The 25,904-nt window shown below is 46.6% G+C and overlaps 1 protein-coding gene across 1 annotated transcript; it reads right to left on the bottom strand.

Annotated features, from left to right (window-relative positions):
* Positions 1-12,215: 12,215 nt before the first annotated feature.
* IRF4 (interferon regulatory factor 4) lies at positions 12,216-23,360 on the bottom strand (the record flags this gene model as incomplete). The annotated part of the gene is given in 10 exon segments (XM_079533737.1): positions 12,216-12,359; positions 13,914-14,026; positions 17,085-17,438; positions 18,638-18,745; positions 20,359-20,500; positions 21,063-21,148; positions 21,626-21,812; positions 22,131-22,338; positions 23,088-23,209; positions 23,211-23,360. Coding segments are annotated over 10 exon segments (1,614 nt in total).
* Positions 23,361-25,904: the final 2,544 nt, after the last annotated feature.

The raw sequence follows: 25,904 nt of genomic DNA on the forward strand, positions 1-25,904 counted from the left end.
CAGTCCACTAAGTCAGAATTTCAAGCTCCCGAGCCCTGCTCTGCTCAGTCTTCACAAGCATCACACGAACACTTCCATTTCCACCAAAATAGTACTGCTGCTGTTGCTGCTGTTGTTAACGTGATTGAGTGCAGCTCGGAATAGTCCTTAGACAGAAAAGAATACCTTTGCTTTAACAAGGAGGGATAAATAGCACTTGCACTTTCTGTGCTTGCTTTGAACACTCAGCTGCTCCCAGTGCATTTAAAAGCAGGTCTGGGTACATTCTGGGAGAAGACAGACACAGGATTGCTTCAGGAGTTGTTGGGTGGCTTTGGACAGCCTCTGGTCATGGGTTTACTCAAGCTGACAATGACTTTTCATCTGCCCCTTAGCGAACTTCACCAAATGTTTCCCCAGTAACAGAGCACACTGTGACCTTCTTCTCTATCTCTCTTGCTCAACCCATGCTTATACAAGACCGAAATAGAGGAGCTGTGAGCCTGGAGATGCATTATATGCACCGTAGTCCCATACGTGCTGGTACACATCCTTGATCCTGTACAGCTCATAGTGATGCCTTCTACTAGGAGCAGTGCCGTGGCATTGCCAGTCCAGTGGGCTGACATTTCCCAAGGAGGAAATAAATGTTGACTTCTGATGGAAGCTAGCACCCATAATAAATTTAATGGTTAATTAGACTGAGTTGTACTTAACATCAGCCTTCCTGAACCATGAAACACTTTGATGCCTTGCTGAGAGCAGGAGTTGCTGTCTTTACTACAGAAATAATGGTGTAATGCATCAGTGGCTGAAGAGCAACACACGTTATCTACCTGGACTTCAGTAAGGTCTTTGACACAGTCCCTGTAACATTCTTCTCTGGATTTGATGGGTGGACAGTTCAGTGGATGAGTCACTGATTACACAACTGTACCCAGAGAGTGGTGATCAATGACTCAATGTCAGGATTGAGATCAGAAACAGATGATGTCCCTCAGGGATCAGTACTGGGGCTGACTGCCTTTTAGTATCTGCATCAATGATATCAACAGTGGGATCAAGTGCACCCTCAGCAAGTTTGCAGATGACAAGAAGCTGTGCGGTGCAGTCAACACACCTGAGGGACAGGATGCCATCCAGAGGGACCCAGGTAGGCTCGAGCAGTGTGCCCAGGAAGCCTCATGAGGTTCAACAAGGCAAGTCTTGCACCTGGGTTTTGGCAATACCCACTACAACCTGGGGAAAGCCATGCTGAAAAGCACTTGGGGGTCCTGGTGGACGGGAAGCCAGATATGAGCCAGCAATGTGCCCTCACAGCCCAGAAAGCCAACCATATATTGGGCTGCATCAAGAGAGGTGTGGCCAGCAGGTCAAGGGAGGTTGATCCTGCCCCTCTGCTCTGCATTAGTGAGGCCTCATCTGGAGTACTGTGTCCAGATGTGGTATCCTCAGTACAGGAAAGACGTGGACCTGTTGGAGACCATCCAGAGAAAAGCCTTGAAAATGACCCAAGGGATGGAACATCTGCCCTACGAGGACAAGCTGAGAGCTGGGGTTCTTCAACCTGGAGAACAGAAGGCTCTGATAGTGGCCCTTCAGTACATAAAGTGGAGCTGTAAGAAAGAAGGGGACATACTCTTTAGTGGGATCTGTTGTGATAAGAGTAGGGGAAATTGTTTCCAACTAAAAGAAGAGAGATTTAGACTTTATATACTGAAGATGTTTTTTACAATAAGGTTGCCCAGAGAGGTGGTGGAAGCCCTGGAGAAACTCAAGGTCAGGCTGAACGAGAGTCTGAGCAACCCAGTCTTGCTGTAGGTGTCTCTGTTCATTGCAGAGGAGTTGGGCTAGACAGACTTTAAGGGTCCCCTCCAGTTCTAAGTATTTTATTATAATTTAACTTCTCTCCCCAAATACAAAGCTTCAGAGAACTGGGCAGGAACACGTGAGTAGCTGTGGGGAGATGCTTACATGAAGCCAAGGAAACTTTGCTTGACTTTGTTGAGGAACTGAGGAATTATTCAGTGTCCCACTTTCACTAAGGCTTCACCACATCAGGACCACTTGTTAACTTTTACTCCTCTCAAAAACATTCTTCAGTATACACACTGCTCCTTATCTGATCTCTGGGCTCTCAGTTCCTTCTCTATGATCACCTTCTCTCCCTCGGCATCATCTTCTTGTCCCTCAGCATGGCCTTGCTTTGACCTCGGCTGCATCACCGGTTGTGGCTCCTCTGTCTTTTTCAGCATAGAGGCACACAGCTAAACTCCTTCAGCAGCTTAGTGTCTCCTGCTGTTCTCTGCCTCTTGAGCTGGGCCTATTCTGGGAAGCTCTATCCCAGTTCAAAATTCGTTTTTTTCCCATTCTCCCTATATGACTGAAAGCCTTCTTTTAAGATCCTCTGAGAACATTTTTCTCCATCTCCTGAAGACCTCTTCTCACAGCACCGAGTCTCAAAATACAAACAGCTCCTGATTTCTGAACATCACCATCCTATTCCTCTTTCCTGTCCTCCTTTCCTCCTCTTCAACAGAGGAGGCATCACCCTCCTCAGTGGAACAGTGGCTTCATCACCCCTCATTGTAGTTCTTCATTTGACCCCTTTCTGCAAGCTCTACCAGAATCCAGGCACAACTCCAAAACCTCCACCTCCAGTCGGCCACTGCACAGCCTCCTTCCCCACACCGAAGGCTCACCCTTTGGGATCCTCTCACTCCTTTGTCCTCTCCTCCACCCACCAAAGTGGCCTCCAGGCTTGCTCCTGGCCTATGGCTGCCCCCTCTCCTCTCACATCCCTTTCCTACCCTCATTGCTGGGCAGATGCTTCTCTTCTCCCACCCCACAGGCAGCTTTCCCCCACTACATGCAGCAGCTAACACCTACCCTCCTCTTCTTCCAGCCATTTTTAGCTTTCCTCTTCCTTTTTTTTGGTGGGGGAAGAGGGGGAGAGTGATGACTTTATGCATTGATTATTTTTTTTTTTATGCCTTTCCTTCTCCCAATGTCTGTATGTGCAGCCTTAATTCTGAGAAATCGCTGACTTCTCGTCCTGGCCAAAACCCACTTCTCCACTCTAGAACTGCTCTCCCCTCACGAGAGGCAGGGCAAATGTACAACTGCAGCATGCACAAAATGGCCCTGGTAACCCTCCATGACACCAGACAGATGCATTGTGCTCCAGCAGCTCTCCTCATCACCACTTGCTCTCCATCTCCATACATCCCCTTGGCTCCGCCCCTGTACCATAAAGACCAATGCTGATTGTCCCTGCATCCTGCCAGACATTTATTTCCTTCCTTGTTTTTATTGCCAGGCTAGGGCCACATCCATATCTTCTGAAGATCTCCAAGTGTAGAGACACTACCATCTCTCCAGGAAACATGCAGGTCACCTGCACAGCAAAAAAGTGAAAACAGTTGTGGATCCAGAGTTACTAACTTTGGGGAGCATCAAATCCTGCAGTTTGGTCTCCATGGTTTAATAGAGTTCAAAAATAGACACTCATTCTTGGCTGGAGTCTAAAACACTGAGTGCCCAACACATCTGGAGAGTCTGCAGCAGGCTTCCACTCCCACATGCCCTCTTGATCTTTCTGTCTCCTCTCCCAGCCCAGTTTTCTCATAAAACTTCTAGGACTTCATCACCACTGTTTCCTTCAGACATGTGGGCCAACTGTATAAAATGTCATTTCAGAGGGGTAAGGGTAGCTACCTACCCACAAACACATGTGCTGTGTGCAAAACCCTAAATTTACATTTTTTCTATGATTTTTTTTTTTAATTATTTTGACTTTCATACTAAAAACCAAGCTAAGCTAAGCACGCTTGGCCAAGTATCTGCACCGAGCAGGCTGTGCAATGGCAAGCAACATAGCAGATGCACCTTGAACTTAAAAAAAACAAGTCCTTTCCCCCCAACTTCCTGCACAAATCCTCTTCACAGCCCCTTGTGAAATCTTCCGCCACCTCCCTAAAATGAGCTCGGGGTTTCCAGAAGGGTATGGATCCTGAGATGTTCAGAGCAGGGGCTCATTTAGCTTTTCTGTGCCCCACAGCACGCATCCAGACAGCTGCAGGTGGGCATGCATGCCACAGCTTCAGCCCCAAGGCAGCCACCAGGGGTGCGGGAGCCGTGGGTCTGATTCATGGCTGTGTCACCTCTGCAGAGGATCATGAAGGTTAGGCAGGTTCCCCTGGCAGGAACCAACCAACCAAAGCCTCGAGCTGATCTCAAACTTCCTTTTTGCGGTCTATGTTGCCTCGATTTATTCATTTCCTTGTAATTTACAGATAGCCATCAATGCTTGCTATATTTAAACGGTGCCTGTATCTGCGGGGATTGTAGGTAAGCCATTTTATTCACACAGCAATGGTTTTAAAGGAAAGTGAGACTTCAGAGTCATCCTTCAGTCTGGTGCTGTCTCGTGCATGCGTGACACACATCTGGTCCATGGGACGTTGTGGGCCACTAGGTAAATCCCCTTCTAGGTCTCACGCCACGGGGTTGCTCTGCTCCTCCACTTCCTGCTTCCCCTCCACCAGGAACTGTCCCAGCTCTCTGCCTTCCATCACCCAGCAATGGCTGTGCCAAGATGGTGAAAGCCCAGTAGCACAAAGAAGCTGTGATGAGCAGGAGCACATCATTCCTACATCACCCCCACAATGGGAAAAAAAAAAAATGCAAAGGGTTTCATTTAAAAAGGAAAACAAAAAAAGAAATTTGCTCTATTCCCATGCAAGCATCTCTCATTTGTTTCACAGATTTCTTCTGGGAAGTCCATGTTATTTCCTCGTTAGCTCAAACCTGGCAAAAGCTACCATGACCAGCTTAATCTTCATAATGGGAACCAACATTAAAAATCACGCAGCAGTTTCTCTTCTGGACAGAGAGTCTTCAACTATTTGGGGAAAAGAATAGATAGGGGAAAAGGATGGCGTGATTTCTTCAGACCTGGTCTGGGTTTTTCAGCCGTTTTGTGAAAACCCCTTGCTCTAAACAGCTTTGACCTTTCCTATTTCTTGGAGACTGACTGACGTCTCTACAGTAGATATATGGTGATGTCACTCACCCTGTTTTTGAAGTCTTCCTCTCTCACTACTCCTCGCATGGGTTTTTCTGTGGGAGGGAACAGTCATGAAGAGGGCTAAACCTCTCAATCATGTGTGAAAAGAGGAAATGAAAATGAGTTATTGTAGTTGTAGCTAGACTTCACCCATAACTCTGGTTTCTGAAGATATAAAAATCTTGAATTCCAGAAGAAAATTGAAAGGGATACCTACCAAAAATACAGGTCATCGAGCTCAAAAATGATTTTATCTGAATCAAGACACTCTAGACTAGAAGCTGGAAATTCTCAGCCTTCACTTTTACAAGAGTCTTATGGCTTTAAGAGGAGCGTGAGAAGCAATTCAATTGCCTTTTTGAGAAAAAAAATAATATGCATGTGGTGGCTGAGGCTGAATTAAGCTGCACACCAGCTTCCTATGGGAAAGCCTAGCATGAATGATTGCCATGATTACATTTTGCTCAGCGTTTCATGGTTTCTAGGGTAAGAATCATAACTGGCAGAACTCAAGGACACCCTTTCTCATCATTATATTGTTGCCCAAAGCCTAACCTTCAAAGGCAATGATCATCATACTTGACACTGTGCAAATGGTAAAAAGCCTTCCCTGCCTTTAGATTGTAGTGTTAACACAGACAAAGACTGAGAGAAAACCCAAGAGGGACAGAAGCATTAACTAGACCCACAACAAGGTATTTAGCCATCATTACGTGTTGGCTGCAAATCTCAGTAAAGAAGAAAATTTCTTAATGAACATGTGCCAAAACTCATACCTATAGCAAATCAGGAGGAGAGGATGCAGGACTACATGAGGTAGACAGTCCCCAGATAGATAAGTAGGACTTACCCATGAACAAAGGCTAATGCATTTTGGAGACAAAAAAAGTTCAAGCACTTTCAAATTGAACTTAGAACTTAAAAGTGTCTTACTTCTGTCTGGGCTCTGATGGCATTCCCAGCTCAGAAGAGCCATTAGGACACAGAGTATGCAACCTGGAGAACTGAGAAAGTGAGGGCATCCCTCTAACTGCCCAATTCAGATTCAAACATCTTTTCTTGAAGAAAGTCCAAAAGTCAGAAAGTAAGGCAGACAACACAGTGAGGATGTGACGAAATGAGTTTGACACACATGTAGAATACACATATTGCACTAATACAGCATAGAGGGCTTAGCAAGTGCATTTCTGCTGCTAAGGTGCAAGAATCTGCTCTAAACTCCTCACCGAGCTGATACGCACACTCACAGGACATCTTCTGAAGGAGCTGGTGGAGGTGGTTGCCGAGCCGCCCTCCATCATTTTTGAAAAGTCGTGGCTGCCAGGTGAGGTCCTGGATGACTTCAGGAAGGGTCACGTCACTCCCATTTACAAGAAAGGGAGCAAGGAGGACCCCGGGAACTACAGGCCGGTGAGTGTCACCTCTGTGCCTGGGAAGATCATGGCACAGATCATCCTGGATGACATGCTGGACCACATGAGGGATGGGCATGTCATCCGTGACAGCCAGCACGGCTTCATCGGGGAAGGTCATGCTTGACCAATCCGGTGGCCTTCTATGATGGAGTGATGGCATCGGTGGATAAGGGAAAGGCGACCGATGTCATTTACCTGGACTTGAGCAAGGCCTTTGACATGGTCCCCCACCACATCCTCATCACCAAATTGGAGGGATGTGGATTTGATGGGTGGACCACTCGATGGATAAGAAACTGGTTGAAAGGCTGCAGACAGAGGGTGGTCATCAATGGCTCTATGTCCAGGGGGAGGCCGGTAACGAGCAGTGTCCCCCAGGGCTCTGTCTTGGGACCAGTGCTCTTCAACATCTTTATCAATGACATCAATGTAGGAATCGAGTGCACCCTCAGCAAGTTTGCTGATGACACCAAGCTGAGCGGTGCAGTCGACACGGTTGAAGGAAGGGCTGCCATGCAGAGGGACCTCGAGAGGCTAGAAAGGTGGGCCCAGGTGAACCTGATGAGGTTCAACACAGCAAAGTGCAAAGTTTTGCACTTAGGCCGGAGGAATCCCAGGCATCTGTACAGGCTGGATGGAGCGGTCCTTGAAAGCAGCCCTGTGGAGAAGGACCTGGGGGTCCAGATAGATGAAAAACTTAATATGAGCCAACAGTGTGCTCTTGTGGCACAGAGGGCAAATGGTATCCCGGGGTCCATCAAAAGAGGGGTGGCCAGCAGGGACAGGGAGGTGATTGGCCCCCTCTACTCTGCTCTTGTGAGGCCCCATCTGGAACACTGCATCCAAGTGTGGAGCACGCAGTACAGAAAAGACAGGGAGCTGTTGGAGAGGGTCCAGAGGAGGGCCACTAGGATGATCAGGGGACTGGAGCACCTCCCCTATGAGGACAGGCTGAGGGAGCTGGGCTTGTTCAGCCTAGAGAAAAGAAGGCTGCAGGGTGACCTCATTGCAGCCTTTCAATACCTAAAGGGAGCCTACAGAGGGAAGGGGAATCAACTCTTTGAAAGGGTTGATATGTGTAGGACGAGGGGAAATGGTTTTAAGTTGAGGGAGGGGAGATTTAGGTCGGACATCAGGGGGAAGTTCTTTACCCAAAGAGTGGTGTGGTACTGGAACAGGCTGCCCAGAGAGGTTGCGGATGCCCCGTCCCTGGAGATGTCAAGGCCAGGTTGGATGGGGCCCTGGGCAGCCTGGTCTAGTTTTAAATGGGAAGGTTGGCGGCCCTGCATGTGTCAGGGGGGTTGGAGATTCATGATCCTTGAGGTCCCTTCCAACCCTGGCCATTCTGTGATTCTTTTCAGGAGTCTCATTGATGCTGTCAGTTGTCATTTCTGCCTGGCCAGGAAAGACATTAAAAGCAAGGGTGAACAGTCAAACCAGTGTGCCCACACATTTCTGGATTTCAGCCCATTCCAGAGCAAGAATGCAGAAGCCAATCTTGAAATCAGAACAGAGCAAACCCATGGGTCAAAGATGAAGCTACCTCCCAAGAATACAGTGAACAAACATTGTCTGTACTTTCTGCAGAAGTCGTCTACATCTGTTTTTCCTTTGCTTGAGACAGAATTTGTGTATAATGTCAGATCTGCTTTTTTGAGGGAGAAGGAAATGATATGCTGAGCCTGGAAGACAGATTTCAGAGAAGTGACCAGTGTGTGTCCTGGTCTCCATCAGTAGCACTGTCACTGCCAGCAGGCCTGCAGAGGCATGAGAGATGGTTGTGCTGTGCCAGCAGTGCAGAAAAAATAAACATGCATTTGCAAAATGAAGCCCTGCATTTCATTTCCATTGTTTTCCAGGGCAGAGATCTACGCACATTTAAGATCTAAGAGCTGAAAAAGAAATGAACAGGGCTCTACTCTTTCTTGACTATTTCCTTTTCATGAACCACCACCCCATATGTGGCCACTTGGGCACTGGCATTCAGGTAATAGCCCATCAGTGCAGATGATTCAAGTCCAAATTCAAGTCCAGAATCAAGGAACCCTGACCATTTTTAGTCCCTGATTGAGCACAGATGATCACCCTACTCTCTTATTAACTCCCTAAGGAGCAAGTTCCCATCTTCCATAGCAAACCATATGATCCCATCCCCTGTGTTTGTCTATCTAGAACTCCATTGTAAGTGGCAGGCCAAGGAGCTGTTATTCTTGGACACCTCTGTCAGCTCCACCCTGTCTGTCATTCCAGCACACTCAAGCCTCAGAGCACTGTGCATTCCTCAGACAGTGGGTGTCCATAGCCAGCACTGCTATGATGAGTGGATGCAACCATCCCATGTGGGTTCAAAGCTACCTGACTATAGGCTTGTTGGATGGTGAATAGCCTGCACACCAGCTACAATGCAATTGGCTCCAAGTCATAGGAATGTTTTGGCATCTTAGAGCCAACCAAACTCGTGTCCAAAGAGCAAACCCTTAAGACTGCTATGAAACAAAACAGCTCCTCATTTCTAAGCATTTCCAAGACCATTTGGTTCCAACCCCCTGCCACAGACAAGGTTGTCACCTATTAGATCACATCACCCAGAGCCTCGTTCAACCTGGACTGTTCCAGGAATGGGGATTCAGGTTTAAAAACACCCTGACAACTTTTCACATCATATCATCCAGATTCAGCTGAACACAATATATAGAACTGAATGGGAAAGGAGATACTACGATTGTTTCAAACTACCCACCCACTTTTTTAAGTGTCTGTCTCTCACTCTGCCTCTCTACACGAATTCACAGACAATGATCTGACAGCGTGCAAGAAAATGCTTCTTTTTCCTGAAAGCTCTCTGTGAAGGTGGTGTTTCCCCACCTCCACATTGCTGACAAATGCTGATGTAAACAGCACACATATGCCCGCCTGAAAGGCCACAGGGGTTTTCACGTGAATCCTGTGTTTTTTCCACAAACCCTGTTACACCCTATTTCAGCTTAAAATACATCATCTCCTCTTTCTGGTTAACCTACAATCCTGTTAAGGCTCACAGAGTTTACAGTAGCAGGCAAAACCACTTAGCAGAAGATAAGTACTTCAGTTGCAGAACTCTAGCACGAAACTCTTTCAAGAAACTGGTCGAGCAGTATTAAAATAAAAGAAACCAATACTGAGATAAATCGTGCACTGAAATCGTTAAAAACACCAGCCATGCCTTTGGCGTTGACAGGAGTAAAGCATGTCATTTGTAACACCACTGAAATCATAACAGGAAGGAAGTAGACCTCAGAAACTATAAACAGAAGTTAACAGAAGTAGGAAGTACTTGAAATGTTTTCATGTAGTGACTGTAGAAAGATACTAAAAGGAGAAAATATTTTCAGGGTTTGTCTTGCTTGCCTTTTTTTTTTTTTTCCACTTTACTTATCCATTAGTTATTTTGAACAGTAAAAGATTGTTCCAAAAGTCAAACACAACTTTAAAGTCCCCATGTGTAAAATAACCTGTGGTACAAATCAAGGGTTTGATCTCTCTTCCATTCTCGCCCTCCCATCCCTTAGCCTCTCTGCTTGCTTACAGTAAGTCCTTCACCTGGATCTGGCTGCACGAAAGCTAAGCAAGTTCTGCATGACCAGGAGTTAGATGGCTTTCTTCTCCATTCCTCAGCTGCTTCTTCAAGAAAAATAATCAAAAGCTCATTCCAAAGCCAAGAATGATAACGTACCTTGATACTCAACATAAAATGCTCCGCACCTTTCGACATCTCACAGATAGCTTTCCACACTTTTCTCTAAGCTAGTGAGTGTGACAAACCTCTTTGAGACCCTGACTTCCAGTGGGTGGATGACAGCTGCCTTGTGGCTGAGCTCTATTGAGTTGTGTTGAGCACAGGTCAGGATGCTGGGCTGAGCCAGAGGACATGAGCTAATATCCCTTGTTTTTCATAAGAGCAAAAATCCTTACCTTTTGACCTTTCCCTGCACTTTTGTCTAAAAATACAGTTCCCCAGAGCCTTATCCATCAGCATTGCCCAGGTTAGCGGTGTAGGACTGAGCTCAGTAGATTTGCCCCACTACTGAAAGCAACACATACAAACCGAATTGGTAGGGAATAAGGACTTTATTCTAAGACATGAGCTGAAGCAACGAGCATATGAAGCAACGGCCACTGGAAAAAACATCAGCTATTATATTGTATTGTACCAATTCAGTTTGAACTCAAAAGTCCATTCTGGTAAAATGTATGCACAGACCAAAAGCATATGCAGAAGCTCAGAAGGTCACCTAGAACAGTGCTTTTAATGTCTATGGAAGAGGTCTCCCCCATCAATCTTTAAGCCAGGAAAAACACCTCAGGCAACAAAGCAAAAATCATCCATTAATTCTGTCTGGCACTGTGGAGCAGGAAGGGGATAACATATCCCAAGAGAGTATGCATCTTTAAGATGTATAAGTTAGAAGTCCCTAGAAAACAAGTCTGCTGCCAGACTAAGTACCATTCATTTCTTCCTCATTTAGAAACTCAAGTGAAGCACATACGTTAACCACAGGGAGGTCATACTCTGGAGCTGAAACAGTCTGACCTCCAGTGTAACAGTGAGGAGGTTTTACTACCACACAGACTCAACAGACCCCTTCTCTTTGCCTCTGTGATGGCATTCTAGCACACAAGGCTGCCAATTGCATGAAGTCATACTTCTGTGAAGATTTTAAAACACACAATCAAAAAATTTTTTTCCTTGGCTTAGTTTGGGAGGCCAAGTTCTGCTCTCCTCAGTCTCCTTCATGTTCATTTCAGTACCAATGGAAGGAAGCTGTGAGTGCACACCAAGAGCAGAGCTTGGCTCTGTACAGCCTGAAGTGCTGATCACTTCAGCTTGCCTCCTGTGTGTTACATTAGCTAAGGGTAGCAAGACCATTCCCTGTGCTATTTTCAACATCTGCCAACTTAATTCTAATGCACATATATGTATAATGCATAGTAGTTTGCAATGGTAAGAAAATAAAATGTGATTTATTTTTAAATATGCTCTTTGGGACTCCAGAATTATAGTGGTTAATTCACTTTAATTCACAGGTAATGTGAGCTAAATGGTCATAACACAGTACCACAAACTGATCAGCTTAGAAACTGCAATCAAGAGGCCTAATCTAATACTAACAGTGGCAGCAAAGTGGTATTGTAAGGAAAAATGTCCGTCAGGTATTAAAAAAATATGTCTCTGAAGATTTACATTCTTTTTAAAAAATTCTACATACGAATATAGGTATGATGCTTACCAGTCTAAGTTCAAAACCACTTACATGTACAGCTATTCTCAATAAACCATCTACGTTCGCTACCTACCTACAGTAGCTACAGCTTCAAACTGGGAACACCACAAATTTATGTACCTTCCCTGAGATCGTAATCCGAAATAAATAGCCCTGCCAATGTAACAGTGTAAACTCTGGATTTAAGTCTTCGGTAAGAATCAGTCCTCACAACACAAGGAAAACATTAAGCAAACGTAAACAGCAATCATTTCGTCAGTTTTGAGTTATTCCCAGCAACAGTGGAACTTATGTGAGATGTAGCATCCAAACGTTGAAGACCCGTCATTTGTATCATACAGTTTGGCTGTCCCAGTTCACTTTCCTATCATTGAACCTTTGATCCCCCAAACACATCCAGCTGTGATTTGGATCTCCAAATTGCTATCCAGATCAGCTCCTCCACTCTGCATAATCTTTACAGTGCCTTTAGAAACACTTATTCTGAGGATCTTATTCTTGAATAGAGGAATGGCGAATAGATCTGTGATAATCCTCTGGACTAGTCATGAGTTCTGGTAAATCATAGCCTCTCAGAAGATGTCCACTGTTTTGTTGCGCAAAGTAATACAGCTGCCTGGCAAACATGGGTTCAACCTTAAGAACAGACAAAATGTTAATCAGACATATAACAAAATTTCACAGTCCTCATGTAAGTCATTTACAGCGTTTTAAAATTAAAAAACAGGGCAGGACAAATCACCTCTGCTTGCCAGAATGGGAAAATAATTTCTGTGTTCTTACTGATCTCTCTTCTAAGATAGTACTTGCCTGTTCTGCTGACAAATGTTTTGCTAATTGCACACACACTTTATTTGCTCAGTCTTCATTTAGAGGAGCACGTTATCAGTGCAATCAGGATGTAATTGCAATTGCACCCACATACACGAGCAATGTGACATATGACATGTCTGTGACCACTCAATGTGTTTAAATGCATACCCAGTGCTCTGCAAGTCTTATCTTCGTCCTCAAGAACTTTGAGGTCTTAAATTGAAATGTTCAGATATGCTTAGGTATGCCACAAAATAACTATCTTTTAAATTAGACTTCAACCTAACTACAAGGTTACTCTAAACTTCTTTTCCTTTAAGCTCTGCTGAGGCACCTTTTCAGCTGCTGCCCTCCACCAAGAGAGACGTGTATGACTTAACACCGCTTTCACTTCTATCTGCTAAGAAATCACTATTCCTCACCAGGTCTTTGGGCCCTGGCTACAAATGTTTAAGTTGCACACGAAGCACTAAAACTTGAAGCTCTCCTTATTCATTGCAGCTGGGCTCTTCTCTACAACCCCTACACATTAAAGACAGAGGCACCATTTGGGTGGAAGCATACACTTGCAGCAGGTCCTACCTGCAGAAAGGGACAGAGCCAGCAGGGAACCCTGCCACAGAGCAGTTCCACAAGCTGGGACAACCTGTTCAACTTTTCAGGCTGAGGAGCAACCAGTAAGGCCTGAGCAAAGGTTGATATAGGTCCTGTGCTACCCAGGGGCTTTTGAAAAATTAAAACTGACGCCAGCTTTCCACCCAAAGCAGCAGTAAGTTATACCTTAACACTAGCATGTGGATTATCACCTCTCTTGTGGTTACACGGGCCAATACAGTCAATTTAGAAAGTACCTGGTCTCAGTCTCTGTCAGCACCCTCTCTCAGATAGCATCCTGAAACACTAGCTTTGAGTGTGCGTGAACTGTGGTCAGCCAGCTTGCGAGCCTGCCAGCTACCTTAGCACTGGAGCTGCACAGGCAGTCCCTGCATCAGTCCAAAGGCTGAGGTCTCTGGGATGTATGCTGGGCCTCTGGAGCACTTTTAGGTGAAAGCACTGTGTCCTGCACTGGCCTGGCAGCCCAAGGTGATGTGCCATGGGGCCACTAATGACAACACTGTCCAGCTCTTCTAAGGTACCTTTCGAGTCTTTGTAAAAGAGATCACTGATGGCAAATGCTTTACAGATTGGGTAACTGGGCTCTCTGATCTTCTGAGGGCCACCAGTCCTGGAAGATCTGGAAACTCAACCTCAGACTCGAGTGTGCTGCATTATCATGAAATTGCCACCTCCTTCACATCCTGTGCAAGGCAGAAGTCTGACTGGCAGATTGATATCCTCCAAGGAATATGTTTCATTTAGCAAACAAGTCCTACTTACGTGGGCCGTAATTAGTTTTCGCTGCCTCTGTGGATCTGGAAATTCCTCCCCAAAGCACAGAGCAACCTGGTACCTTGGGAGTGGACGTCCATGATGAGCAAAGGCTTGAAGCTCTGGGAAGAGAGAAAGGGCTGTTAAGAAAGTCTTTGTGGATGGCTGAGCTCCAAATGGAGGACCCTGGAGCACAGTGAGAGAAGGTAAAGTAAATCTAAGGAGAGGATGAGAGAAGTCAGGAGAAAGACCAGAGGTAAGGAGAAGAAACTGAGAAGAAACCATGTTTGGAGACTTTTCTGCTTTTCTTCTGGGGAAGCTCATGATAACATTGCCATTTTTCTGTTTGCCTTGCCTCATAAATCATTTCAGATGCACAAACCAGGATGACTTCCAATAAATATTTTTATTTGGCCTTGTCATCAGAACCTTGTGGAGCAAATGCCAGCAGTAGCCCTGACCCACTCAAAAGTACACCCCAAAATATCACTGAAACCAGTGGCTTTGTAGAGCCAAAGTACTACAAAGTACTGTATTCAGACTCAGCTAGACACTATCATGGAGTTACTGCCACCACTGTTTCTAGAGGGGGAAAGGAAGGTATGGGAAGATGAAGGACTTTATTTAAGCCCTGCACCGAACTGGCAAAAAAGATTGTCTTCTGTGTGCCTATATTCTCTTTACTAATCCACATTTTGCACTAAGGAAAAAGTCAAACTACGTCATTACACCAAAGTGTTCCCAGTAAAAGATAGGCGGGGAGGCTTTTATAAGAGAGACCAAAATCACTGCCTTGTGTTTAGAGACTGTATTCCCTTCCACAGTACAGAAAATTGCATCTAACACAAAATTTTTCTTAGTCTTCATAATGTGAAACATCACTACATAATGGATTGATAAAGAGTTCATTTTAATGTAAAGCTTTCATTACGCTTTCTGAAGAAAAGTTGCAAAGGCAATTGAAGTTAAAAACCTGTGTCTTATGACAAAGTGCTCCCTGCTATATAGGGGAATAAGAGTCTTTGAACTTGACATAATGCATCTTTTATTATAATATATACCTGCTGCTTCTACTCTAATTGCAAGCTTTTCAGACCAAAGTATGAGTTCAGCAGCTGCCACAACAGTTCCCCAGTTGGACATACTGGTCTTACTGGGAGGATCAGCTATAGGAGTAATACAGTGGAAAGTTCACTTAAAACACAGCAAAAACTCCGAAAGTGCTGTGTGCCCTCTGGCATTATGCAGAGAGAGAACAGAGATCCCTGCAATCCTGCTTTCCTCAGGAGAGGGTAGGACAGTCCACCCATGGCCCAACCAACACAACGCTGCTCATGGAGAATTTCTTCCATCTTTCTCTTCCTCTCATTTTACTCAGCCTCAGCAATTCTCCAAATCCTGATTATCTGTGGCGGTGCTACCCAGCAGTCCTTGGCATGGACCCAGAGAAGTCCTTTCTTTGCTACCAGCAGGATGATGGAAGCCAGCCTTGCCTTTCTCCAAAGCCCTCCACATTCTTCCCATGCCCACGTTCCTCCCTGCACTGCAGTGCCCCCACACTCCTCCTCAGACCACTTCTCATCCTTTTACTCTTCCTCCAGCTTCCCATCCTTCTGCCAAGTCGCAGCTGCCATCTGCCAAGCTCCCAGTTCCCTTTTTGGATCCTTCTACTTTCTGCCTACCCCAGTTTACTGCATTTGTTATGCAGTGCTCCCCAAGGCCATCCACCCATTTTCTGTGTCACTGCTATTGTAGGACTCCAAGGCAGGTAACAGTTTGCACTGCAGGATCCAGCTCCTCAACAGAATCCTAACCATTGCAGTCCACAGTTCTACTTCTGCCCCCTCCTCTGCTGTCCAGTACTTCCCCTCCTGGCAGAGGTCTCCTGTATCTCTTCCCAAAGAAAGCTGAATTTCCTAATAAGGGAAAGCTCAAGCTTGCCTGCAGTCTGGGAGCTTGATATTGTCAATTGACTTGCAGATTTGGTGTGTCCAAGGCAAGTCACTAATAAACCTAGCTGAGCATCAACACATGCAAAAGCTTATTTTGTACACACCGCAGACTATGGCTACAACCACATCCTCGGGCTCACACAGACTGTAGTGCATAAGTAATTTAGGAGGGGGAAAAAGTAACTATTGTACAAGCTTCTCTTTGGGGTTAGACTTCTAAAAAGAGAGGTACTGTCAACCGTTTGGACGAACCCAGAGTACATCTAAAAAACCTTCTGAGAAAAGGGAAAGGGATTTCCAAAACCATCAGCACAGACAGAATTGAGTCTTAAAATTAGCATTTGATTGAAGCTCAAGCCAATGCCCTAACCTCAAATTCCCCTTTCTAACTGTCAATTTTCATATCCATGAGATTTCTTTTATTAGATGCCTTTTTTGCTTGGCCATTTTGCTAGGATGATGCAGCAACCTTGGAACATGTGTGCTAAAACTGCTGGTTTAAAGTTTTGGGAGCTTAAAAAAAAAAAAAACTGCAAAACATTATTCCTCTAAGAGACTCCTGCTGCACCGATGGGCAATGTGTGAACTCCCTGGCTGCCATGCCATACACCTCAAATCAGGGGCTGCATGCACTCCTGCTGCCCAAGCTGTCTCCAGATGTCTAGGCAAGGCCTGGCTCCCAGTTTCTCTGGGTGAGCACCTTTACATGCTCAAAAGTACTGTGATACAGGGCCATATTCTGCAAGCTGTAAGAAAAAAGCCCAGCTCCATTAATTGGTGCTGGGCCCAGATAGAGAAGAAAGCCTTCTGCTGGAATCCATGTCAATATTGGAATGCTCTGGGACAGATTCTAGGCTCACTCTGGGTCAGGTTGAGAGCAGGATGACTGCAGATCACAGTGCTGCCCTGGACTTATCAAAGCAGATCCAAGTCCAGAATCCACCTTCCTCTGCTACCCAACATTTGGGAAGACTGTTTTATTAGGTTCCTCCCTATGCTTCATAAAGCCATGTGTGGTTTGGCTGTCACTCCCACCCATTTGTGCAGGGACAGACTGCGCCAGAGCAGAACTAGACAAGATTTCTCAAAAAGCAATGCCCCCTGGCTGCATTTATTTGAAAGAAGCAGTGAGGGGCAACTACTGTCATAAAAAGAGCATTCCCATAAAGCACGGAGAGTGACCAGGTTACCTCTTCAGAAATTATACCGAAGCCACAGAGGGAATTACCTGCTAAAAACTGCTGAGTATCAAAGAGCTTGCATGTCTGATCCCGCTCCAGCTTGTTGGGTCGGTCACTGCAGAGAGCCAGAGGCCCATCCCAGTAGATTCTACTTTGGCAAAGTCTCTTAGCATAGAGGCCATCGGGTGCCATCCACAGTATTACTCCTCGCTCCAAGTGGCTCAGCAGCTTTTCTATGTTCTTCCTCTGGCCGTTATCCTCTGGATAAGGGAAGATGACTTGTTCCAGGCTGCTGACCTCATAACTTTGGCTCTGGGATATCCTACAGCCTTCAGGACTAGAAGTTGTCACCTCCTTTACCAGTATCTCACGGTAATATAAGCAGATGTGGAGCCGACAATCTACAAGAATTAAAATAAGAAGGATGACTATGGTATATTCCCACAAACATTTTATGTTTTAAATTTGCGTTAAGGCCAAGAGACATAAGTGCGTGAGATTTCTGAGCATCCCTGCCACGGGCAGTCATCACCACCCAAAAGACATTAGCAAAAGTCATAAAAAGAGCATGGGATACAGTAACATTAATGGTCTCTAATTTTATTAAGAGGGCTACTCATGTGAGAATTTGGTAGGAACCAATGCCCAGCAAACCTCACTTTTCTGCTTAAGCAGGGAAAGCCAGCATAAAAAACAGTTGTTTGTCTCATTTCCCAAGCTCATGTCACAATTAAACACAGTGGCTCAGTAGACTTCCTCAGATATAATCAGGAAGTAGCTGTGTTTCTCCCCAAATTTTGCATAGCAGAGGCTTCTGCACAGGGGACCTGCAAACCCACACTTGGCTGCCTGAATAGAAGCAGCTGCTGGTGCCAACTGTGCACAGCTGTACCTGAATTCCCAAACCTTCCTTTCAAATGACAATTTGGTCTTGGCACTAGCTTGGCACTAACATGGCACTGAATATGTGTATATATATACACACATATGCACATATAGACATACAGATCCTGATTCAAAAGACTCAAGAAACCTGGTGGGCATCCTGCTGTAGGTTTATCCACTATTGCTGTGACAAGCACATTCCTGCACCCTTTCCCAGAGTCATTCAGACTTCCCCTGGCAGCTAGATGTCTGCAGAGCTGGCTGACTGAGATCATTCCCTTCTTCTTTCCCAAATGCCTTTATTTACCACAAATAATGAGACAGAGCCAAGCCAGGTGGCATTAGCAGGAGCACAGCGAGGTACCACAGAGCTCCTCCCAAATAGAAACTTAGCTCAACATCAGTACCCTCAGTATCTCCAGATGCCCTTGGTGGTTCATCAACACTACTCAGCACTAAAACCAAGAGCCAGAAAAGCTTTCCACCTACTCAAACCACTGCCCCTAGGTTCCCTGGAGTTCACGCTACAAATGTTTCAATATCTAGCAAATCAAGGCTTAAGCCCCATGCAACAGATTCATTCACTAAAAAGGATAACTTCTTTTTTTCATTTTTTCCTTTTCATCAGAAAGGAGAAACACAACACAAGGGCAAGTCAGATGTGGGAGTCTCTTGTAGGGATCCCCCAAAAGCCCTGAGGGGCTGCAGACCTTACCTGACAGGGCGAGGGCTTCACCAGACCTTATGCTTGGCTCAATCGGGATGCCAGGAGTCTGGGACTCGGGAGGGGCACAAGCATAAAAGGTTCCTGTCACCTGACAACCTGTTTCACAAACAAAAGTCAGTGACAGCTACCTAAATCCTAAAAGTTTGGCCAGAGCTCAAAGGTAAGCAAAATTGAGTTTTTCTGGGCTCCATGAACTCTCTCTCTTCTCTGCTTTATAAAATGGTTTTGTTTCCCATTTTTCAAATATGCTTACTACAAATACTCAAGATGTTATCTGGACTGTATTTTTATCTGGGTCTGCGTGAAATACTCTCTCTTACAATATCATTTTTAACCAGACTACAGTGCTCTTAAAAGTTGCCTGCAAAAAACAATCCATTCAGCCTAAGGAATTTTACTTAAGACAGGTGTAATAATAAAGCTGGAATCAGCACTGACTTAGAAGTAAGCAGAGAAAACTGTGCAGCAGGAGATTATTGGAATTGTATTACCAGGACTACTATTAGCCGTACAAATTCCTATCAGTACACGAATTATCACATAAGAAATCAATATTTTCCTCTGTTTCTCAGTGTCAGTAAAGGTCCCTCTATGAGGAAGCAAGTGCTCTTCCCAGCAGCAGGACCCACCACAGCCAGGAGCTGGAGTGAAGCATATGCGAAGCACCACACCTCCTGACAAGTCCTAGAGCTCAGTGGCACACCTAGGACAAGCCACCAACAGCTGTCACAAACATCAGCAAAGTGCCCAACAGCTGCATGGGATGTACTGTGGGGCACTGCTCATGCAGCCAACAGGCCTACTTTTATTGGCAAGTAGCTCAGCTAAAAACAAACAATTCTCCTTAATAATTCCAGTATACTAGTAGCAAAAGTTGCACTGCATCGAGCATTGTCTCTTCAGCAGACCCAGAGAATAAAAACTCTATTTCTCTGCACAGAAACACCCAGAGAAGCATCCCTGAACACTCAGTATCTGCTATCCTTGTCTCTCCTTGCTTCCCACCCCACTGCACCACCTCCTTCTCCTCACGAAGCAAATGCCCATCTACTTGAGGTGAGCTGATCTGCAAGTGCCTATGACACACAGTGTGTGTCATATGTTTCTCTTATGTTTTTTAGACATCAGTGTGGCCAGTGTTGCCCATGTCAGAGGGGCTGAAATGAGATGATTGTTAAGGACCCTTCAAAGCTAAGCCATTCTATGATTCCGTGCAGCTCTTAGAAAAAGGGCTCAAACTGTAAGATCTCTGGGGAAAGGAATGTCTCTTTATTCCATTTCTGCTGTGCCAGCCCCAAGAGATGCTCGACCTATGACAAGCTGTCTAATAGGAAAAGTAATAACTTCAGCTGCCCTCTTGGGAGAATAACACCATTCTAGCCCACAAGGCTGGAGGGGAAAAAATTTTGCTCATATGTGCCTCAGAAGTCCCAAAATCAGAAAGCAAAACTAAGGAACACACATTCCCTTTCGGGGCTGGGAGGTTGGTTCCCTTCTTATTGCTCAGAGCTTTCATGATAGCCTGGGACTTCTGAGGGTTGGTTTGTGAGCAGAGCTCTAAGGTCTGCGTAGTCAGGAGCGGGGCGAGTGAGGTCCACCAGTGAAATCCATGAATAGCTAAGGTGAACCCTGCAGTTCTTGCAGGTGGCCACACGCCCTCTTCTTTGATCAGCCTCAGCCACAGCCCCGGATGGGACAGACCCTCTTACCATTCTCACAGCTGGGCCCTTGCCAGTGATGACTGCGAGCTGTGAAGGGGACGCTGGCACACTGGTAGGGGATGTCGGGATGCGGCTGTTCCGGGGCAAATTCTCTCCAGTTGCGCTCATGGGGCACCATGTAGTTGGGTACCTATTCAATGTAATGAGATATTCTTTTACCTGGTAGTTGTCAGAACTGATGCTGCGCGTTGCATCAGCTTTCAGCTTCCTGGCATTATCTGCCCTGACAAAACTCGTGGAGGTCTAAGCGCTGCCCAGCCTACATGAATGGCACTTTGCCACTACCACCAATGGGACTTTCAAATGAACTTCTCACCACTGGTGTAAATACCAAGCTGGGTGGAATAACAAAAGGCAGTCAAAGCATTGCTGGTAAATGTCTGCTCGGAATAGCAATGCTTCATTGGGTGCTTATATTCTGGCTCCAAGAGGATGGCAGTACACTAATATCTATTGCCAAACAGAAGAGAGCAATTACTCAGGGATAAACTACACCAAAAGAAATCAACTGCCCTGTGGCCTCAGATGACATTAGGAAAGTTGCTTCCCAATTTCCGTTTTCATAACAAAGTGCTTTTTTCTCTTTCCAAAAACAACTCAAGAGAGCTATGTCAGTGAGGAAGGACATACTGCACAGTACAGAGCCATTAGTGCCCAGTGCACAAGCACCAAACGCACAGTTGATGTCATACCTGGGATGGTAGTGAGGCGTAAGGAGATGGGATTGGGAAGGGATGGTTCATCAATGGCTGCTCCTCCATGCTGTTCTGTTTCGCACCTATGTTCACCAGAGGGGTGGAAAGAAATGATGTCAAGCACATCCCTGTCCCACCAGGGAGAGGAAACCCCACACCCCCTGGCAGGCCAAAAACCCCAAAGTGCTGCCATGCATCAGTGCCCTCTAGCACACTGCTGTGCCCCTGTCTCGGGGGCCCTTGCCTGCTCTGGGACTGCCTGCAGATGCTGGTAACTAGCAGTCACAGACTGGGCATCCCCAGCCCAGTGGTTGCACAGCTCAGAGCACTTTTGCCCCTCCCTGTATTCAAAACCTACATCAAGAAAGCTTTTTTTTTTTTTTTTTTTTTCCAGGGTGTTTTTGCCTGTCAGTCAGAATGAGATGTATTTGACCTCTGTGCTTGGGCTCCCACCCCTGCAAAGACTGTATGGCCATTCCAGGAAAGTATGCTTCGGTCCTCGCATGCTTACAATGACACAGACATTCACACTGTTACACAGGGGATTTGAGATGTTTTACCTTTTTTAGCTCCTTCTGGCACTATTCTGTACACTTTATAGGGATCTGAGATGTCCAGCTGGCTTCTCTCCACCAGCTCTTCAAAGTCGTTGCTCTTGTTCAAAGCACACCTCAATCTGGTCTTCCAGGTAGGGGGATCTGGTTTATCAATGCCCTCTCTGAACTTCCCTTTAAAAAGAGCCCAAGCCTGGAAATATTTCAGGTAATCAAAAGAACAAGAGGAAAAAAAAAAGAAAAAAAGAAAAATCAACTATTAGGTACAAGTTCACAATGCTTGCGACACCGTATATGCGTGTGTCTACATGTGCATGAATTTACTCTCTACAGCACAGTTTAGTGGGCATGGTGGTGATAGGTTGACAGTTGGACTAGATTACCTTAGTGGTCTTTTCCAACTTTAATGATTCTATAGGTTTAGGAGAAGAAAAAAGCAGCAGGGCAAGGCAGGGAAACAGCTCAGCAGGCATAAAGAAAAGAGAAAGGGTGGGCAGCCTAGGCACCGTACCTTGAAGAGGGCAGCATCCTCCTCGCGGTTGTAGTCTTGCTTGCCAGCGTGCTTCCAGGGGATGCGGAAGATGCTCTTCTCGTCATTCTCCCACACCAGCCCTGGGTACTTGCCGCTGTCTATCTGGTCGATCAGCCACTGGCGGAGCTTCCCGTTGCCGCAGCTCACCGAGTTCATCCCGCACTCGCCTGGCTCCAAGTTCATGCCACTCGTGTTGGGGGATCAGGGTTGGGGGCGCGTTTCTGAGCCCACCGCACCGCACGAGGCTAAGCACCAGCACTGCGGGGGCTGCGAGAGAGAGAGGGAAACCAAAGGGTCAAAGGATGCTAAGAGCACCTGGGAAAGACAGAACAGAGTGCCAGCAGCCCCGCACTCCAGGCAGCCCCCCACACTGCAGGCTTTGACAGAGATCCCCCTGCCCCGGTAATGCATGAGCACACACAGGTGGCTGGGATCTTCAGCATGACTGACTTCAGATGTAATCTCCTGACTCACTCAGAGTTCCACTAGATCTTTTTAATCAAAAAGTAAAAAAAAAAAAAAAAAAAAAATTAAAAATCATGAAGCATATTTGCTATGCAAGGGTAGACCCACACAAATCGGAGGGCTTCACACACGTTTACGACTCATGCGGCTTTTCACTGTAACGGCAAAGGAGCTTTCACAGCCTCCTTTAAGCAAAGCACGTCCGAGCACGCGATGTCCCACACACATCCACGCTCAGCTGCTCCCACCAGAGTACCACTCAGAGCTCTGCAAAGTTTGTCCGCACACCGCACCGAGTGCCTCTCTGCTCAAAAGCTCGGCTCGGCGGCTCCCCTAAATGCAGACGTTCGGATCCCCCGTCAACGCGCCGCAGTGAGAGCCGCACGTCCCCGCATCTCTCACGCCCCGCACACCAAACCCGGTCCTCGCATCCCTCCCCGGGCAGCTCCGCCGTTCGTGCTCACGGGGAACCTCGGGCAAAGCCCCCAGAAGCGCCCCTCCCGTCGGCGCAGACCGAGCTCGGGTGCCCCCGTCGGGGCACGGCTCCGCGGCTCCCGGTGCCGCTTACCTGTGCCGGACGCCGGAGCGGCTGCTCTCCGTCGGGTGCAGCGCGACTGGGCCGGCGGCCCCGGGAAGTTTCTTTATATGATGGAGGGCGCCGGGCCCGGGAGGGGGGGGAGGCGTGCCCCCGCCCGGAGGTGGAGCCGGCGGAGGGGAGCGGGGACTTCGCGAGCTGGAAAACATCTGAGGCAGTGACACATGCCCATTGCTGGTAAACACACGCTGCGGGGCGGGGGGAAGCGGCCCGGCGCCCTCTGCGCGTCCGCGCGTGTATTTTTTTAATCGATGCAGACACACACGTAGACATAAATAGCACGGGGAAACTCCTACCTGCGCTCGTCGGGCGGGCTTTACTGTAACAGAGCCGGGCAGCGACACCCACCAGAAACGGCCCAGACGGCGCCGCGGGGACCGGCGGCTCCCACCCCCCTCCCCACCCACTGCTGCCCGCACCCCGACTGTGCCCGGCTCAGACAGCGCGGGGTGGAAGCAGGAACCGAGCCGTGAGACCCCCCAGTATATTGCTTCTCCCTCACAAGACCCCTTGGTGATCCCGTCATGACCCCTTCCTGACCCCATTATGTCCCTTTCTCGAGCCCTCATTGGGCCCAGGAAGGTGGGTGACCCGCTTGCCGGCAGCCCAAAGGAGCTGGATGACAAAAAGTGCGAGGTGCAGGCTGCCGTGGAGGTCTCTCGGTTCATTCAGGTTTCTGACAAGTATTTCGTGCTACGGCACTTTCTTGTTGTTCTGTTGTAACGTTTCCAACACATCCACATCCTTTCTGCTGTAACGTATCAGATGAAAGCCCAGCCATTGTGCCCTGCGCTGGCAGTGGGGCATGCGTGGCGCTCAGGATATTAATTGCAAATCTTCAACGCCATCTTCTGAAATTTAAATGTAATTATCGCCACGTTTTGAGGGGGAAGTGAGAAGCGCAGCCATTTTTAGATATTGGGTTTATAGCACATCATCCTCTAGAAAAAGAATTGGCAGCACCTGCCAAATCTTTGCAGTCACAAGTTAATGCACCTTCAAAGCAGTGGAACATCTCTTTGAGATTGGAAGGGACGGCCGCCGTAAAGCAAGACAAGCAGCCATGGCTTTACAAGGAGGCTGGATATCGTCAGGTTGGATATTAGGAAGAATTTCTTCTCCAAAAGAGAGGTGAGGTATTGGAACAGGCTGCCCAGGGAGGTGGTGGAGTCACCATCCCAGGAAGCATTTAAGGAAAGGGTAGTACTTAGGGACATTTTAGTGGGCAATATTGGTCTTGCTTGGGTTGGCAGTTGGACTAAGTACTTTTAGAGGTCTTTTCCAACCCTAATGATTCCATGATGCTAAAGCATCTGAAAGGCTTCCTAAAAATCCACAGTATGATTCCAGGAGGCAAAACTGGCCACCAGCTGTAATTTCATTAAGTACAAAACCATCCTGAAATATATCTCTACAAAATGAAGGCTCCTTGTAACTTTTTTTTTTGAAGTTTTTTAAGACAGAAAATTTTTGGCCACTGCGAAACATGCAGATTTATCTGCATTAGATCAAACCCTTCAGAAAAAAAAATAACATCTTTCTGGAAAATGCCTTGAAAAAATAGTTGTACATGTCCAGTGCAAACCACGGTAGAGAATTAGGTGAGTTATACACTCAGAAATCTGTAAGAGAATACAAAGCCAATCATAATCCTTTCAAAGAGAAAAAAAAAACTATATATATGTATTATATATGTGTGCATATACATGGCTACATATACACGGCTGGGTGGTTGGTCGCTGTCTTTATGCAAAAAGAATTGTATTAGAAAACCATGTGCAGTTGCTAAAATCTTAGAGTAGATGCTGAAGCCAGAATCCCAAGTGCACACTTGGCTTTACAAATAAGTCTTCCTACGAGTAAGACGTGATAATGTCATTAGTTTTGCTGACTTCGTTGCTGAGGGTTTCTGGACATCAGCCATTTAGATGGTCAAAAAAAAAAACAGGACCATCATTTCAGGCTGCAAAGTAGAAAGCTCTGATCAATAACGCAACTGTGTTATCTGCATCAGATGCTGAAGCAGCACACCAGGAGGCTGTCCGTGCCCCATGTCCTTTTTGCATATGTTGGGATGGTTACTCCCTCACTGGTCTTGCTCCTGATCTGAACATTCAGAGCACTTCACGGCCTTTTTGCCTTTTCTAGTGATTTCACCACCATCCTGAGCACCTGACCCTACAAACTGCCCTAAGGCCTCAGTGTCTACATGGAAGTTTTCTCAGTGTCAAATGAAGTCTTATTGTGAAACGCTCTCGCTGCTGTTTAACCACTGCACTCACCACCAGGCCCCTGGTTTCACACTCTGAAGGTCACACTGACTAAAGGCATGCCAGGAAAAGTGACTGTTTCTTCTCAACAGCCACTCACCGATGCCCAGTGCATAGAAAGCTGGCTTCTGCTTTCACCAAAACCCTCTGAAGTTCCAGCCGACTCACGTGGGAATTGCACCCAGCTCAGAGCAGCCAGAGATGAGCTCAGAGCAGCCCTGGAGCTGGGGCCCTTAGGAAGCGCTGATCCCAGAGGTGCACATGTCAAAGCTCTTGCAACCTGGTGCTCCTCAAGCTTGGGTGACCCTTCAGAGGGGTTGTCTCTGCTGCTTCCCCTGGGGCAAGGCCAGCCGGCCTCTCCATAGAGGCATGTGATCTGCCCATCTGTCCATATGTCAGGGCCTGATGGGAATGTGGCAAAGG

This window comes from Tetrao urogallus, assembly GCF_951394365.1.
Source record: "Tetrao urogallus genome assembly, chromosome: 3".
Classification (NCBI taxonomy): Eukaryota; Metazoa; Chordata; class Aves; order Galliformes; family Phasianidae; genus Tetrao; species Tetrao urogallus.